Raw genomic sequence first — 14086 nt, 5'->3', positions numbered from 1 at the left:
TGATGGCTGGGGTGGGGTGGGTCCAGGGTAGGGTGAAAAAATAAATATTTGAAGTTGAAATTATTTTTTTAAAACAAACTTAATTTTTTTTGGGTGGGGGTGGGGGTGATGGGGGGACGATGATAGGGATGAAAAAATGAAATTTTGAAGTTGAAAATATTTTTTTAAAATAAACTTAAATTTTTATTTTTTGTGGGGTGGGGGTGAGGGGGCTGGTGTGGGAGTGGGTTGGGGGGTTCCAGGATAGATGTGAAAAAATGAATTTTGAAGTTCAAAATATTTTCAAAAAATAAACTTTAATTTTTTTTGAAAAGGGTGGGGTGGAGGTCGAGAGTTAAAATATTAATAGAGACTCATATATGAAGGTTTTGAAAAATGGATTTCAAAACTTGGTAACACAAGATTTTTTGAAAATTTGGAGAAAACTTGCAATATTCATATCTGAGCCGTAGTTTACCCATAATATACTCATATTTTAATGGGTAAAATATGGGTATAGTCTCAAATATTACTCATTTAAAATTACTCTTTCAACCCATATTTAATAAGCTATTTGGACGTGTCAATGAAAAATGGGTTTAAATTGCCAGCACTAATTTGCATAAATGAAACAATCCGAGAAATAATATTCAATATTGTTTCAATGATTTTGAGGTGCCTTTTTTTTATTCATCTCCTTCAATGGAAGTCTCAGGCAGAAGAAAAAATCTCCTTTTGCAAAGCATTCTTCATTATTATTGATATATGTGGATCTATAGGCAAGGTTTTTGCACACCAAACATTCGACCAAATGTCTCGTTGATCGTTTTAATTATCCCAATTATGATATATACATGCTAAACATCAGTGAGCTCGAAGATAATTATAGGCTCGTGATAATCTTGAAGAGAAAAGATCGAGGCAGATTCAAGCTCTACCTAGCGGAAGTTTATCAAATGCAAGTTTTGATAGAGGATCCGAGATAAGAGGCGAAACAAATGAGCCAAAAGTAGTTGAGATCAAATAATTGGAAAACGGGTGTTGCGAAATGCGATCACATGTTGGCATAGCATAGAATAATATATCTTTTCATTTTGCAATGTATTAAATTTTGTTATGGAACAAATATGATGTATGTTTGGTGTCAACTTGTTTGGTCCCTTCAATCTTCATAAAAAATATATTCATATTTTCAATCAGAATTGCATCATATTTAAACTAAAATTGCACCAAAGCAGTAGTAGAAAAGCACCCAAACTGCATTTGAAATTCACCACAACATCACAAAAACAGCACCAGAAATGCACCACATCTGCAACTCCTAATTTTCACTAAAACAACACTAGAATTGCACCACAAACAATAGTAGATTCGCACAAAAAACTACACTAGGAAAAAAAATTGAAAAACGATAACAAAATATAGTTTCTACTTGAAAAACAAGAGGTGATCTATTTTTTCTTTTTTTTTTTTAAAAAAAAAAACTGATCTTTATTTGTGGAAATAAATCTTGGGAGCAATTAATTTTGAAGTCATATTTATTGAAATTATTAGCCACAACTACGAAAATTGGTAGCCACTAATGTGAAAGTTGGTAGCCACATTTGTGAAAGTAGGTAGTCAAAGTTCGATATAGTTAGGTAGCCAATTTTTGTTGAAATTGGCTACTACATTATGTCATTAATGATGTAAACAAGTGTTAAAAAAAACTCTATAAATAGAGTAGTAATTGAACACTTGAAGACACACCAAAAGAGAGAAGCAATAGGGAGTAAAGAGAGTAATCGACAAACTACTTCTTAGTTTATGAGAAAATAGTGTGCAAGTAATATTATTGTGAGTTGCAAGAAATAAAAGAGTGTTGAGTAGTAGTCTTTTGACACTATCAAGTTTTCATCAATATTATTGTATTACTTATTCGGGTATCATATTTACCCATTTTAATATTTGGTGTCGTTGTTACTTTCTTCCTATTGCTATTTAGTTTGGACATTATCCTGGGTGTGATTGTCATTTTGTCTAACAACGTGGTATCAAAGCCATGACAAATAATAGTCCGTTGTCCTTTCAATACCCCCATCTCACAAGAGAAAATTATGAAAATTAATGTCTACGAATGAAAGCTATTCTTGACCCACAAATGAGGAAACTTTGCCCTCAAATGAAAAGGAGGTCTTGTTAAAGACAAGAAAGAAAAATCAATAGGCCCTCACTCTTATCCATCATTGTTTGGATGATGGCATGTTTGAGAAGGTGGCTGATACAACCACCTCAAAAAACGCGTGGGAGATTCTACAAAATTCTCTTCAAGGAGTTGATAAAGTAAAGAAAATTAAACTTCAAACTCTAAGGGCTGAGTTTGAAGTTTTAAATGAAAGAATCCGAATCCATTTCGAAGTTCTGTTCAAGATTGATGACTGTTGTAAAACAACTAAGAAGATATGGGGAGGAAGTATGTTGAATGCCTTGAATCGGACCCGTTACAAACAGATAATATCGGGCCCTTAATTATCTGTTAATTCTGTATGTTGGGCCCAAGCCTGTTAGGGCGTAGCTTAGCACTATATATAGACGCTATGACAAACCCTATTCTGTAATTCTGTTCTTGCCTCTCCTTAATAAAACTGCTCTCCCTCTTCCCGTGGACGTAGCCAATTTATTGGTGAACCACGTAAATCTGTTGTCTTGTTTTTCGCGTTTATATTTTCTCGTATTATCACAAATTCTGCATAACAAATTGGTATCAGAGCCTCTCGGTTAATCGGTGTTCTTGGAGAATTCGAGATGTCTGCTTTGAACGTGAAAATCGACAAATTCACAGGGAGGAACAGTTTCAGTTTATGGCAGATCAAGATGCGGGCTTTGTTGAAACAGCAAGGTTTCTGGGCGCCGTTGTCGAAAGACAAGAACGCCGTCGTTACTCCTGAGATGGCGATTTTGGAGGAAAAGGCGCATTCGACGATCATGCTGTGTCTCGCGGATGACGTCATCACGGAAGTCTCGGATGAAGAGACTGCTGCTGGTCTGTGGTTGAAGCTGGAGAGTTTGTACATGACAAAATCTCTAACCAACAAGCTGCTTCTGAAACAACGTCTATTCGGTTTACGAATGGCTGAAGGTACACAACTCAGGGAACATTTAGAGCAATTGAATACTTTGTTATTAGAATTGCGTAATATCGATGTGAAGATCGAGGATGAAGATGCTGCCCTAATTCTGTTAGTATCTCTCCCAATGTCGTTTGAGAATTTTGTTCAATCGTTCATTGTTGGGAAAGATACTGTGTCGCTGGAAGAAGTCAGATCGGCCCTTCATAGCAGGGAATTACGGCATAAGGCTAACGGCACAAGTACGGACATACAGCCTTCCGGTCTGTTCACCAGTAGCGGAAAGGGAAGGAAAAACGGCGGAAAGAAAAATAAGCCGATGTCGAAGGGTGCAAAGCCAGATGATGTTTGTAATTACTGCAAGGAGAAGGGACATTGGAAATTTGATTGTCCGAAGAAGAAGAAGCAATCGGAAAAACAATCAGTTTCTGCTGCTGTTGCTGAAGAAGACACCAATTCTGAAGAAGACATTGCCCTAGTTGCGGATGAGCACACTCATCATTCAGATGTGTGGGTTCTCGATTCTGGGGCATCCTATCACATCTGTCCTAGGAGAGAGTGGTTCACGACTTATGAGCAGATAGACGGAGGCAGCATCTCGATGGCCAACAGTTCTGTCTGCAAGGTGGTTGGGACAGGCTCGATCAAGATAAGGACACATGACGGTAGCTTCTGCACATTGAACGAGGTCAGGCACGTTCCATTGATGACGAAAAATCTGATATCTCTCAGTTCTTTGGACAGCAAGGGATTCAGCTGGTCGGGAAAAGATGGAGTCTTGCGGGTCTGGAAGGGTTCAAATCTGATTCTGAAAGGTGTCATGCGTGGTACTTTGTATTTTCTACAAGGTTCCACGGTTACAGGTTCAGCCCATGTTGCATCGTCAGAAGTTCACCAGGAGGATATGACTAAGTTATGGCACATGAGACTTGGTCATATGGGTGAAAGAGGGATGCAAATTCTGTCAAAGGAGGATCTTCTTGTTGGTCATAAGGTTAAAAGCCTAGAGTTTTGTGAACATTGTGTCTTTGGAAAACTACATCGCAACAAGTTTCCAAAGGCCATTCACAGAACAAAAGGCACACTTGATTATATCCATTCTGATTGCTGGGGTCCATGCCGTGTTGAGTCTTTGGGAGGCTGCAGATTTTTTGTGTCCATGATTGATGACTACTCAAGGATGACTTGGGTGTACATGATGAAGCATAAAAGTGAAGCTTTCCAGAAGTTCAAGGAGTGGAAAATTTTGATGGAAAATCAAACAGGGAAGAAGATCAAGAGGTTGCGAACTGATAATGGGCTGGAATTCTGCTGGTCTGAATTTGATCAATTCTGTAAGGATGAAGGGATTGCTCGACATCGTACAGTCAGAAATACACCACAGCAGAACGGTGTAGCTGAGCGGATGAATCAAACACTTCTGGAGAGAGCAAGGTGCATGCTCTCTAATGCTGGGCTAGATAGAAGATTCTGGGCAGAAGCGGTTAGTACAGCTTGCTACTTGATTAACCGCGGACCACATACAGGCATACAGTGCAAAACACCTATGGAGATGTGGTCAGGAAAAGTTGCTGATTATTCAAATCTGAAAGCTTTTGGTTGTACGGCTTACTATCACGTCAGTGAAGGTAAGTTAGAACCAAGAGCTAAAAAGGGAGTATTTGTGGGCTACGGAGATGGAGTGAAAGGTTTCAGAATCTGGTCTCCAGCAGAAAAGAGGGTTATTATGAGCAGGAACGTTGTCTTTGATGAAAGTTCTCTGCTTAGAACCATTGTGAAGCCTACAACTACGTCAGAAACTGGGAGTCTTGATAAACAGGTGGAGTTTCAAGTCATTCAGAACGAGAGCGATTTGAAAGAACCTGAAGAGGAGGATCAAGAGCCACAGACAGAAACTGATATTCCAGAATCTATGCCATCAGATATCCATCGGAGTATAGCTCAAGATCGGCCAAGGAGGGTTGGAGTTCGGCCACCTACGAGGTATGGTTTTGAGGACATGGTGGGTTATGCACTGCAGGTTGCTGAAGAGGTAGATACATCTGAGCCGTCTACTTACAAAGAAGCCATTTTAAGTTCTGATTCTGAAAAATGGTTTGCCGCTATGGGAGATGAGATGGAGTCCCTACACAAGAATCAGACATGGGATCTGGTCATACAGCCTTCGGGGAGAAAGATTATTACTTGCAAATGGGTTTTCAAGAAGAAGGAAGGGATATCACCAGCAGAAGGAGTCAAGTATAAAGCCAGGGTTGTTGCCAGAGGTTTCAACCAAAGAGAGGGAGTGGACTACAATGAGATCTTCTCACCAGTGGTCAGACATACTTCCATCCGAGTGTTACTAGCGATAGTTACACATCAGAATCTGGAGCTTGAACAACTTGATGTGAAGACAGCGTTTCTACATGGAGAGTTGGAGGAAGAGATATACATGACTCAGCCGGATGGTTTCCAAGTTCCAGGGAAGGAAAATCACGTCTGCAAGTTGAAGAAGTCCTTATATGGACTTAAGCAGTCTCCAAGGCAGTGGTACAAAAGGTTTGACAGCTATATGGTGAAGTTGGGCTATACTCGGAGCTCATATGATTGTTGTGTCTACTACAATAGGCTCAAGGATGATTCATTCATCTATCTGGTGCTTTATGTAGATGATATGCTGATAGCTGCAAAGAAGAAGTATGACATTCAGAAGCTGAAGGGTTTACTTAGTGCTGAGTTTGAGATGAAGGATCTGGGAGCCGCTCGGAAGATTCTAGGGATGGAGATCATTAGAGACAGAGAGAGAAGGAAACTTTTCTTGTCACAGAGAAACTACATTCAGAAGGTCTTGGCGAGGTTTGGCATGTCTTCATCTAAGCCTATTGATACCCCCAGTGCTGCCAATATCCATCTCACTGCCATGTTCGCTCCACAGTCAGAAGAAGAGAAGGAGTATATGTCACGAGTCCCTTATGCCAGTGCCGTAGGAAGTTTGATGTATGCTATGGTCTGTACAAGGCCAGATTTAGCACATGCAGTCAGTGTAGTGAGCAGATTCATGGGACAACCAGGGAGAGAACATTGGCAGGCTGTGAAGAGAATTTTCCGGTACCTTAGAGGTACATCTGACGTTGGTCTCATTTATGGAGGTGATACTCAGTGCTTGGTTACTGGCTATTCTGATTCTGACTATGCTGGAGATGTTGACACAAGAAGATCGATGACTGGCTATGTGTTTACCCTTGGAGGATCTGTCGTCAGTTGGAAGGCAACTTTGCAACCTACAGTGACTTTGTCTACTACGGAAGCGGAGTACATGGCCTTGACAGAGGCTGCAAAAGAAGGGATTTGGCTGAAAGGGCTGGTTAGTGATCTTGGTCTGCATCATGATCAGGCTACGGTGTATTGTGACAGTTTGAGCGCAATTTGTCTAGCCAAGGATCAAGTCCATCATGAGAGAACCAAGCATATTGACGTAAGGTATCATTTTCTGAGAAGTGAGAAGAGAATCAAGGTGAAGAAAGTAGGAACTGCTGATAATCCTGCTGATATGTTCACAAAGCCGGTTCCACAGAGCAAGTTTCAACACTGTTTGGACTTGCTCAACATCAGAAGCTGTTAATTGCCCTGCGGGGCAATTCTGAGGAAGAGGGGGAGGCCTGGCACTATCATAGTGCGTCTGAAGAATCTGTTCGGAGAATTCAAGTCAAGGTGGAGATTTGTTGAATGCCTTGAATCGGACCCGTTACAAACAGAAAGGACCCGACGGTATACAATGTTATAATATTGGGCCCTTAATTATCTGTTAATTCTGTATGTTGGGCCCAAGCCTGTTAGGGCGTAGCTTAGCACTATATATAGACGCTATGGCAAACCCTATTCTGTAATTCTGTTCTTGCCTCTCCTTAATAAAACTGCTCTCCCTCTTCCCGTGGACGTAGCCAATTTATTGGTGAACCACGTAAATCTGTTGTCTTGTTTTTCGCGTTTATATTTTCTCGTATTATCACAAATTCTGCATAACAAAGTAGATGATGTGCGTGCGGTAGAAAAAGATCCTTCGTTCTTTAACACCAAAATTTGATTATGTGGTGTGTGCTATTGAGGAGTCTAAAGATCTAGACTCTATGACGGTAGAACATTTGGAAGGTTCTTTACTAGCCCATGAAGAGAAAATGAAAAGGAGAAAAGAAGAGCCACTAGAGCAACTTCTTAAAACTCATGCATCCTTTAAAGGTTTTGAAGGTGAGAAAAGTTACAAAGGAAATGGACAATGGCGAGGCGTGGAGGCTGTGGAGGTCGTGGAAGAGGAAGAAATTATACCAATTATTTCAACAATGAAGATAAATGTCACTAGTCATTCAGAGGTCGTGATCGTGGTCAACGAGGAGACAGAGGACGTGGAGCCTATCAAGGTACAAATTAAAAGAGGTATGACAAATCTAAAATTGAGTGTTATAAATGTCATAAAATGGGACATTACTCTTGGAAATGTCGTAGTAATGTTGAAGAGAAAGTTAATCTTGTCGACAACAACAAAAGATGAAGATGACTCAACATTGTTATTAATACTCAAAGAAGAAAATAAAGATGATTGCATCTCATGGTATCTTGACAATGGAGCAAGAAATCATATGTATGGCTACAAAGATAAATTTGTGGAGATAAAAAAGACCGTGAAAGGTAATGTGTCTTTTGGAGATACCTCAAAGATCCAAATTGAAAGGATAGGTACGATTCTGATATCCTGTAAATATGATGGTCATAAATTGATTACTAATGTTTATTATGTGCCAAAATTGAAAAGTTTGGGTCAACTTCTTGAAAAAGGATATGATATTCATATGAAAAATATGCATCTTTGAATAAGAGATTCAAGTAACAACTTAATTGCTAAAGTTCATATGGCAAATAATAGATTGTTTCCTTTGAATCTTCAAACTATCGATGCAAGGTGTTTGAAGGCTAACGAGCAAGATGACTCGTGGTGTTGGCATATGAGATTTGGACACTTGAACTTTGAAGCGCTCAAGTCAATTGGAGACAGGAACATGGTTGATGGAATACCGTCAATAAACGATCCAAATCAATTGTGTGAAGCTTGTCTTCTTGAAAAACATGCAAGGAGGAGTTTTCCAAAGGAGTCTATATCAAGAACAAGTAAGCCACTCCAACTTGTACACACCAATGTGTGTGGTCCGATCGATCCACCTTCTTTTGGTAAAAGAAAATACTTTTTGCTTTTTATTGATGATTTCAGTAGAAAAACTTGGGTATACTTCTTGAAGAAAAAATCTGAAGTTTTTGTTGCCTTTAAAAATTTCAAAGCACTTGTGGAAAAAGAAAGTGGCTATGAAATAAAAGCATTAAGGTCTGATAGAGGTGGCAAATTCACTTCAAAAGAATTTAATGACTTTTGTCAATATCATGAAATTTGTTGCCCTCTAACGGTACATTACTCGCCACAACAAAATAGAATTGCAGAAAGAAAGAATAGAACAATTCTTAATATGGCTAGATGTATGTTAAAAGCGAAATATTTACCAAAAGAATTTTGGGCCGAGACTGTTTCTTGTGCAATTTATTTGAGCAACAGGTCTCCAACAAGAAATGTATGAGATCAAACACCTCAAGAGACATGGAGTGGAAGAAATTCAAGTGTTAAGCACTTGAGAATCTTTCGGATCATAGCCTATGGTCATGTTCCACATCAAGGGAGAGCTAAACTTGACGATCGTGTTAGGATCGAATTCACGCACACACACTAGATGAATGAAGAACACAAGAACTTTCAAGAGAAGAGATGGGAGGTCTAGAGAGAGAAAGAGAAAACCCAATATTTCGTGGTAACACCCCGTGAGTAAACTTCCACGGTGGTAAGGTATATTTATATTAATAAATCAGAGTATTTTTTGTTACAGAGAATAAATAGTACAACCTCAAATTTAGGGTTTAGGGTTTAGGGTTTAGGGTTAAACCGCGTAAACAGTTACACATTGTATAATCCAATTATGTGTTTGTTGGTTATGACGGAAGTTCAAAAGGCTACACATTGTATAATCCAATCAATAACAAGGTGATGGTGAGTCGTGATGTTGAATTTTATGAAGAAGCATCATGGAACTGGGAGGCTCCGGAAGCAAAAACATATGATTTTCTTCCATACTTCGGAGATGAAGAAGAACAGGAGACCATGGCACAGGATGCAACCCCGCCTCCTTCACCAGCAAATGTTGCATCTCCATCTTCTCAAGAGAGTTCAAGTGAAAGATCACATAGGATGAGGAGCATCAAAGAACTCTATAATGACACAGAAGAAATTACTAATTTTGATTTTTGGTGTTGTCTCTTTGCTGATAGTGAACCAATGAATTTTGATGAAGTTGTTACTGACAAAAGGTGGAGACAAGCCATGGAGGAGGAGATCCAGTCAATAGAAAAGAACAACACTTGGGAGTTGACAACTTTTCCCAAGGACAATCGAGCAATTAGAGTCTAATATGTTATTTCTTGGAGTTCAAAGAAACAATCAAGTGTTACTCTCTTGACTTGTGAAGTTGAATATTTGGCAGCGATATCATGTACGTGTCATGCTATTTGGTTGAGAAGATTGTTGAAGTAACTAATTTTCCATTAATTGAAGCCACAATGATTTGTGTTGATAACTAATCTGCACAAGCACTAGCAAAGAATTCGGTGTATGATGATCAAAGCAAGTACATAGACACAGTGTATCATTCGAGAATGCATTGCCAAGAAAGAGATAGAGAGAGCTCAAGTATGTGAAATCTCATGATCAAGTTGCGGATATCTTTACAAAGCCTCTCAAGTTTGAAGATTTTTAGAGATTGAGATCAAGCCTTAGAGTAAAGAAAAAAAATCAAAGTTAAGGGAGTGAAAATAAATCTTGGCAGCAGTTAATTTTGCAGCCATACTTGTTGAAATTATTAGCCACAAATGTGAAAATTGGTAGCCACCTATGTGAAAGTTAGTAGCCACATTTATGGAAGTAGGTAGTCAAAGTTTGGTATAAGTTTGGTAGAGTTAGGCAGCCAATTTTTTTTTGAAATCGGTTACCACATTATGTCATTAATGATGTAAACAAGTGTTCAAAAAAACAATAAATAGAGTAGTAATTGAACACTTGAAGACACACAAAATAGAGAAGCAATAGAGAGTAAAGAGAGTAATCCACAAACTATTTCTTAGTTTATGAGAAAATAGTGTGCAAGTAATAATATTGTGAGTTGTAAGAAATAAAAGAGTGTCACCTATCTACATGACAAAGAAAAGAGTGGAACATGGTTTTGCTTCTTACCAACAATTGTTCATTTAATGGTTTCAAATTATTGGTATTCAGAGAAGAAAGCAGGAAACTTATCATCTTTCATTTTCAAACTAGCTGCATCCACATATTTTAGTCCCCATATTAACTTGGCCAACAGGCATCGACACATGGCTTTGCCTTAGGTGGTTAGTGACAAAAACTTCAGCTCCATTTTGTATAAATAATCCCCCATTCATGATCCTTTATCATCACCAAGCACAAGCATTATCAATTTAGCCATCAAAGTTCCCTAAATTTCTCATTCAATTTTTTGTTTCCAGTCTTCAAAGGAAAAATGTCAATGCTCAGCGCTAAGAAACTCATCAAGATGTCCAGGAAATGGCGGAAGTTTGCAGCCATACAGAGGAAAAGGATTTCATCTCCAAGAAATGGTAGTGATGCAGACAGTTGCAGTACATCTTCATCCTCTATAGTTGAAAAAGGACATTTTGTAGTATATACAGATGATCAAGTTCGCTTTGTAATTCCATTGGTTTACCTTGAAAATGAGATCATTAGACAACTTTTCAGCATGTCCGAAGAAGAATTTGGGCTACCGAGTGGTGGTCCTATTACATTACCCTGTGATTCATCCTTCATGCACTATATCATCTTGCTTATCAAGAAAGGCATAACTGCTGGAGATCTTCACAAAGTGTTGCTTCTATCAATTCCTTCTTCTTGCTGTTCGACTTCTTCTTTGCACCAAGAAAGTGGAAACCAACGGCTTCTTGTTTGTTGAGTCATAATACATGCTAGCTGAAAATAGTTTTTTAGATAGGCCATACACGGATAAACATTATTGTAAAGTGAATCATACATATATTTTTAATATTATTTTATCAGAGAAATTTACCATATCCACGGCTTTCACTTCTTACGTTTGGTTATGAGAAGATTTAACAATCTAATCCTCGATTGGTACCTCTTACGTATTAACACCACTTTGTTTATGGCAAGCATTTCACTTACAGCAGTACCTTCTAGATTGAATAAGGTCTAAATGATCAATAAATCAACTATGCTCCTTTTATGAGTATGTGCATTAGTATGTTCTAATCAGGCTTTGCTCAAGTATCTGCATTAGGGTGTCAGGGATGAGAGACAACGACATCTGAAGTACCGTTGTGCTTTTCTTCTAAGTTAGCATCCAGTGTGAACATTTTGTGGTATTTTCAGAAGCAATTAGGTGATAAAACAATATGAGCTAACTAGTCTTCAAATCTAAAGAAAGACTCAAGTATGATATCTGAATAATTGCAGATGTCCTTAAAATTCCGTTAGATTGAATAATTAAAGTCATTTGATAATTTCTGTTCTTTCAAGATATGGTTTTTAACTCTAATTGATGTTATAAGAATGAACAATTAACACATAATCTTAAGAAATACACAGAAAAGGAAAGGTTTTTACACTGTGTATATATATGTTTAGAGAAAGTTTGACATCCAAAAGTTTATCCAAATATACAGACACTAAACTTGTTGAATAGTAGGCCTCAGCTTCTCATAACTTAGAATCAAGGACATCATAAATAAATTTTAAGCCTTAAGTATAGATAAAGCTGATGACTTGGTTCCGCAACGTAATTTCTTGTTTCTTATCACAAACTTCATTCTTATTCTGCTAAATGATACTTTCTTGATGTGTTAGTTTGCAAGCAAATATAACCAATTAAATTAGTTATTATAAGAAACAGTACTTCTGCTATTAATAAATTGATCATGAAACAACTTCTATAGATTTTTGTGTTTCTGAACTATACAGTGAAAGTTCTTTTCTAAATCTCCTATTGCTAATATCTAAGTCTACTATTCTACAAAATTTCATGTGCAAGAGAATTTGCACTTCGATACAATTCATGATCTCAAGCAGGATGTGAGATGAACAAACACGTCTTCCTTGCAAGGTATCGTGAGACCACCCATTGGATGATCGAAACCAAAATGTTCTTCAGCTTGAGTTAACAAGTCTTGAAATAAAGGCTGGCTCAAGTATGATATTGGCACGACGAATCTCTTCTTCTGGCTCTCTCCTACATATACTGCACAATGTCCTTTTGGAACACCTCCGGAATTTGAAAACCTCCTCAAGATTCTAGTACCTTGAATAAGCGGACTCATTTTGATGCCCATAGTGAGATACTTTGTAACTTCAAATGATGACTTCAAAGAAAGAGAAAGTATTTTTGAGGAATACACAGCAAGTGAAACTTGTGTTCTGCAAAAAAAACTTTCTATAAATGTATATATACAAAGTTAGTGGTACATTTCATATCCAAATTTAATGGTGAAGAGAATTTTGTTGCCACTGGTGAGGGGACAATGGCACATGAGACATCACATGACCTTCCTTGCTCTATTATTATCAAGTATTCAGACAACAAATTTGTTGAAGGACAACATTAGGCCCCAATTTTATTTTACGGACACCCTTAAATTAAAATCGACAAGGATTGATGAAGTTGATGCCAAGATAGAAATCTAAAGGTCACTTATCTACATGACAAAGATGAGATCAGAACATAGTTTTTCTTCTCACCAGCAATTGTTTATTCAATGGTCTAAATTATTGGCATTGCTGAGAAATACCAAGTAGGTCAATTTAATCAAAGAATAGAAAGGAAGAAACTTATCTTCTTTAATTTTCAATGTAGCTTCATCCACAAATTTTAGTCTCCATACCAACTTGGCCAATAGACATTAGCACATGGCTTTGGCTGTGATTAGTAACAAAAATTTAACCTCCATCTTGTATAAATAATCCCTCTTCTATGAGCCTTTTCATCATCAAGCAAAAGCATTATCAGTTATGCCATAAAAATTATCTAAATTTCTTATTTACTCTCTTGTTTCCAAACTTCCAAAAAAAATGACAATGATCAGTACCAAGAAACTCATCAGAATGGCCAGGAGATGGAAGAAGTTTGCAGCTGGGCAGAGGAAGAGGATTTCATTTTCAAGAAATGGTAGTGATGCAGATGATTGTAGTACGTCTTCATCGTCTATAGCTGAAAAAGGAAATTTTGTAGTATACAATTGATCAAAAGCGCTTCGTGATTCCCTTGGTTTATCTTTAAAATGAGGTCATTAGGCAGCTTTTAATCATATCTGAAGAAGAGTTTGGTCTCTCAAGTGGTGGCCCTATTACATTACCTTGTGATTCAGCTTTTATGGACTACATCATTTCGCTAATAAGGAAAGGCGTAACTGCAGGAGATCTTCACAAAGCATTGCTCCTATCATTTCCTTCATGTTACTGTTCCACTTCTTCTTTGCTCCAAGAAAGTGGAAACCAACAGCTTCTTGTTTGTTGAGTCATAATCAACATTATTTATACTACATCCTAGATCAAAATAGTTTTTAGATAGGCCATTGACTGATAAACAAAATTGTAAAGTGCATCACACAGATTGAATTTTATTTAATCAGAGAAAGTTTATCATATCTGCCGCTTTCACTTTTACATTTGGTTATCATAGGTCCCAAACTATAATTATTTAATAGGTCCATTCAGTTGTCAACCTAATGAAGAAATAATATAACTCTTAACTTCCATCCTGTCAAACAAGATATTTGACAAATTTAATACCCCATATCAATATCCAACAGACATCGCGTTGCTTTGTCTTCCATGCTGGTGTCAGCATATTAAAAATAAACTTGTTAAAGAAAATAAGATGCCCAAAATATAC

At 37.7% G+C, this 14086-nt stretch overlaps 1 protein-coding gene and 1 pseudogene across 1 annotated transcript; both read left to right on the top strand.

Moving 5' to 3' along the window:
- The first annotated feature begins 10680 nt into the window (after positions 1–10680).
- LOC107017455 (auxin-responsive protein SAUR68-like) lies at positions 10681–11206 on the top strand. Its single transcript, XM_015217677.2, has one exon. It carries the CDS (start codon positions 10688–10690, stop codon positions 11132–11134), a length of 447 nt encoding a protein of 148 aa, XP_015073163.1. The 5' UTR covers positions 10681–10687; the 3' UTR covers positions 11135–11206.
- Positions 11207–13263: 2057 nt separating this feature from the next.
- LOC107017453 lies at positions 13264–13809 on the top strand (annotated as a pseudogene).
- The last annotated feature ends 277 nt before the right edge of the window (positions 13810–14086 follow it).

This window comes from Solanum pennellii, chromosome 4 (assembly GCF_001406875.1).
Source record: "Solanum pennellii chromosome 4, SPENNV200".
Taxonomy (NCBI): Eukaryota; Viridiplantae; Streptophyta; class Magnoliopsida; order Solanales; family Solanaceae; genus Solanum; species Solanum pennellii.
This window is presented reverse-complemented; position numbering and strand designations above follow the sequence as displayed.

Bases quoted from the DNA above. Each gene is read 5' to 3' on its own strand.
- LOC107017455 (XM_015217677.2), top strand. From the start codon at position 10,688: ATGTCAATGCTCAGCGCTAAGAAACTCATCAAGATGTCCAGGAAATGG.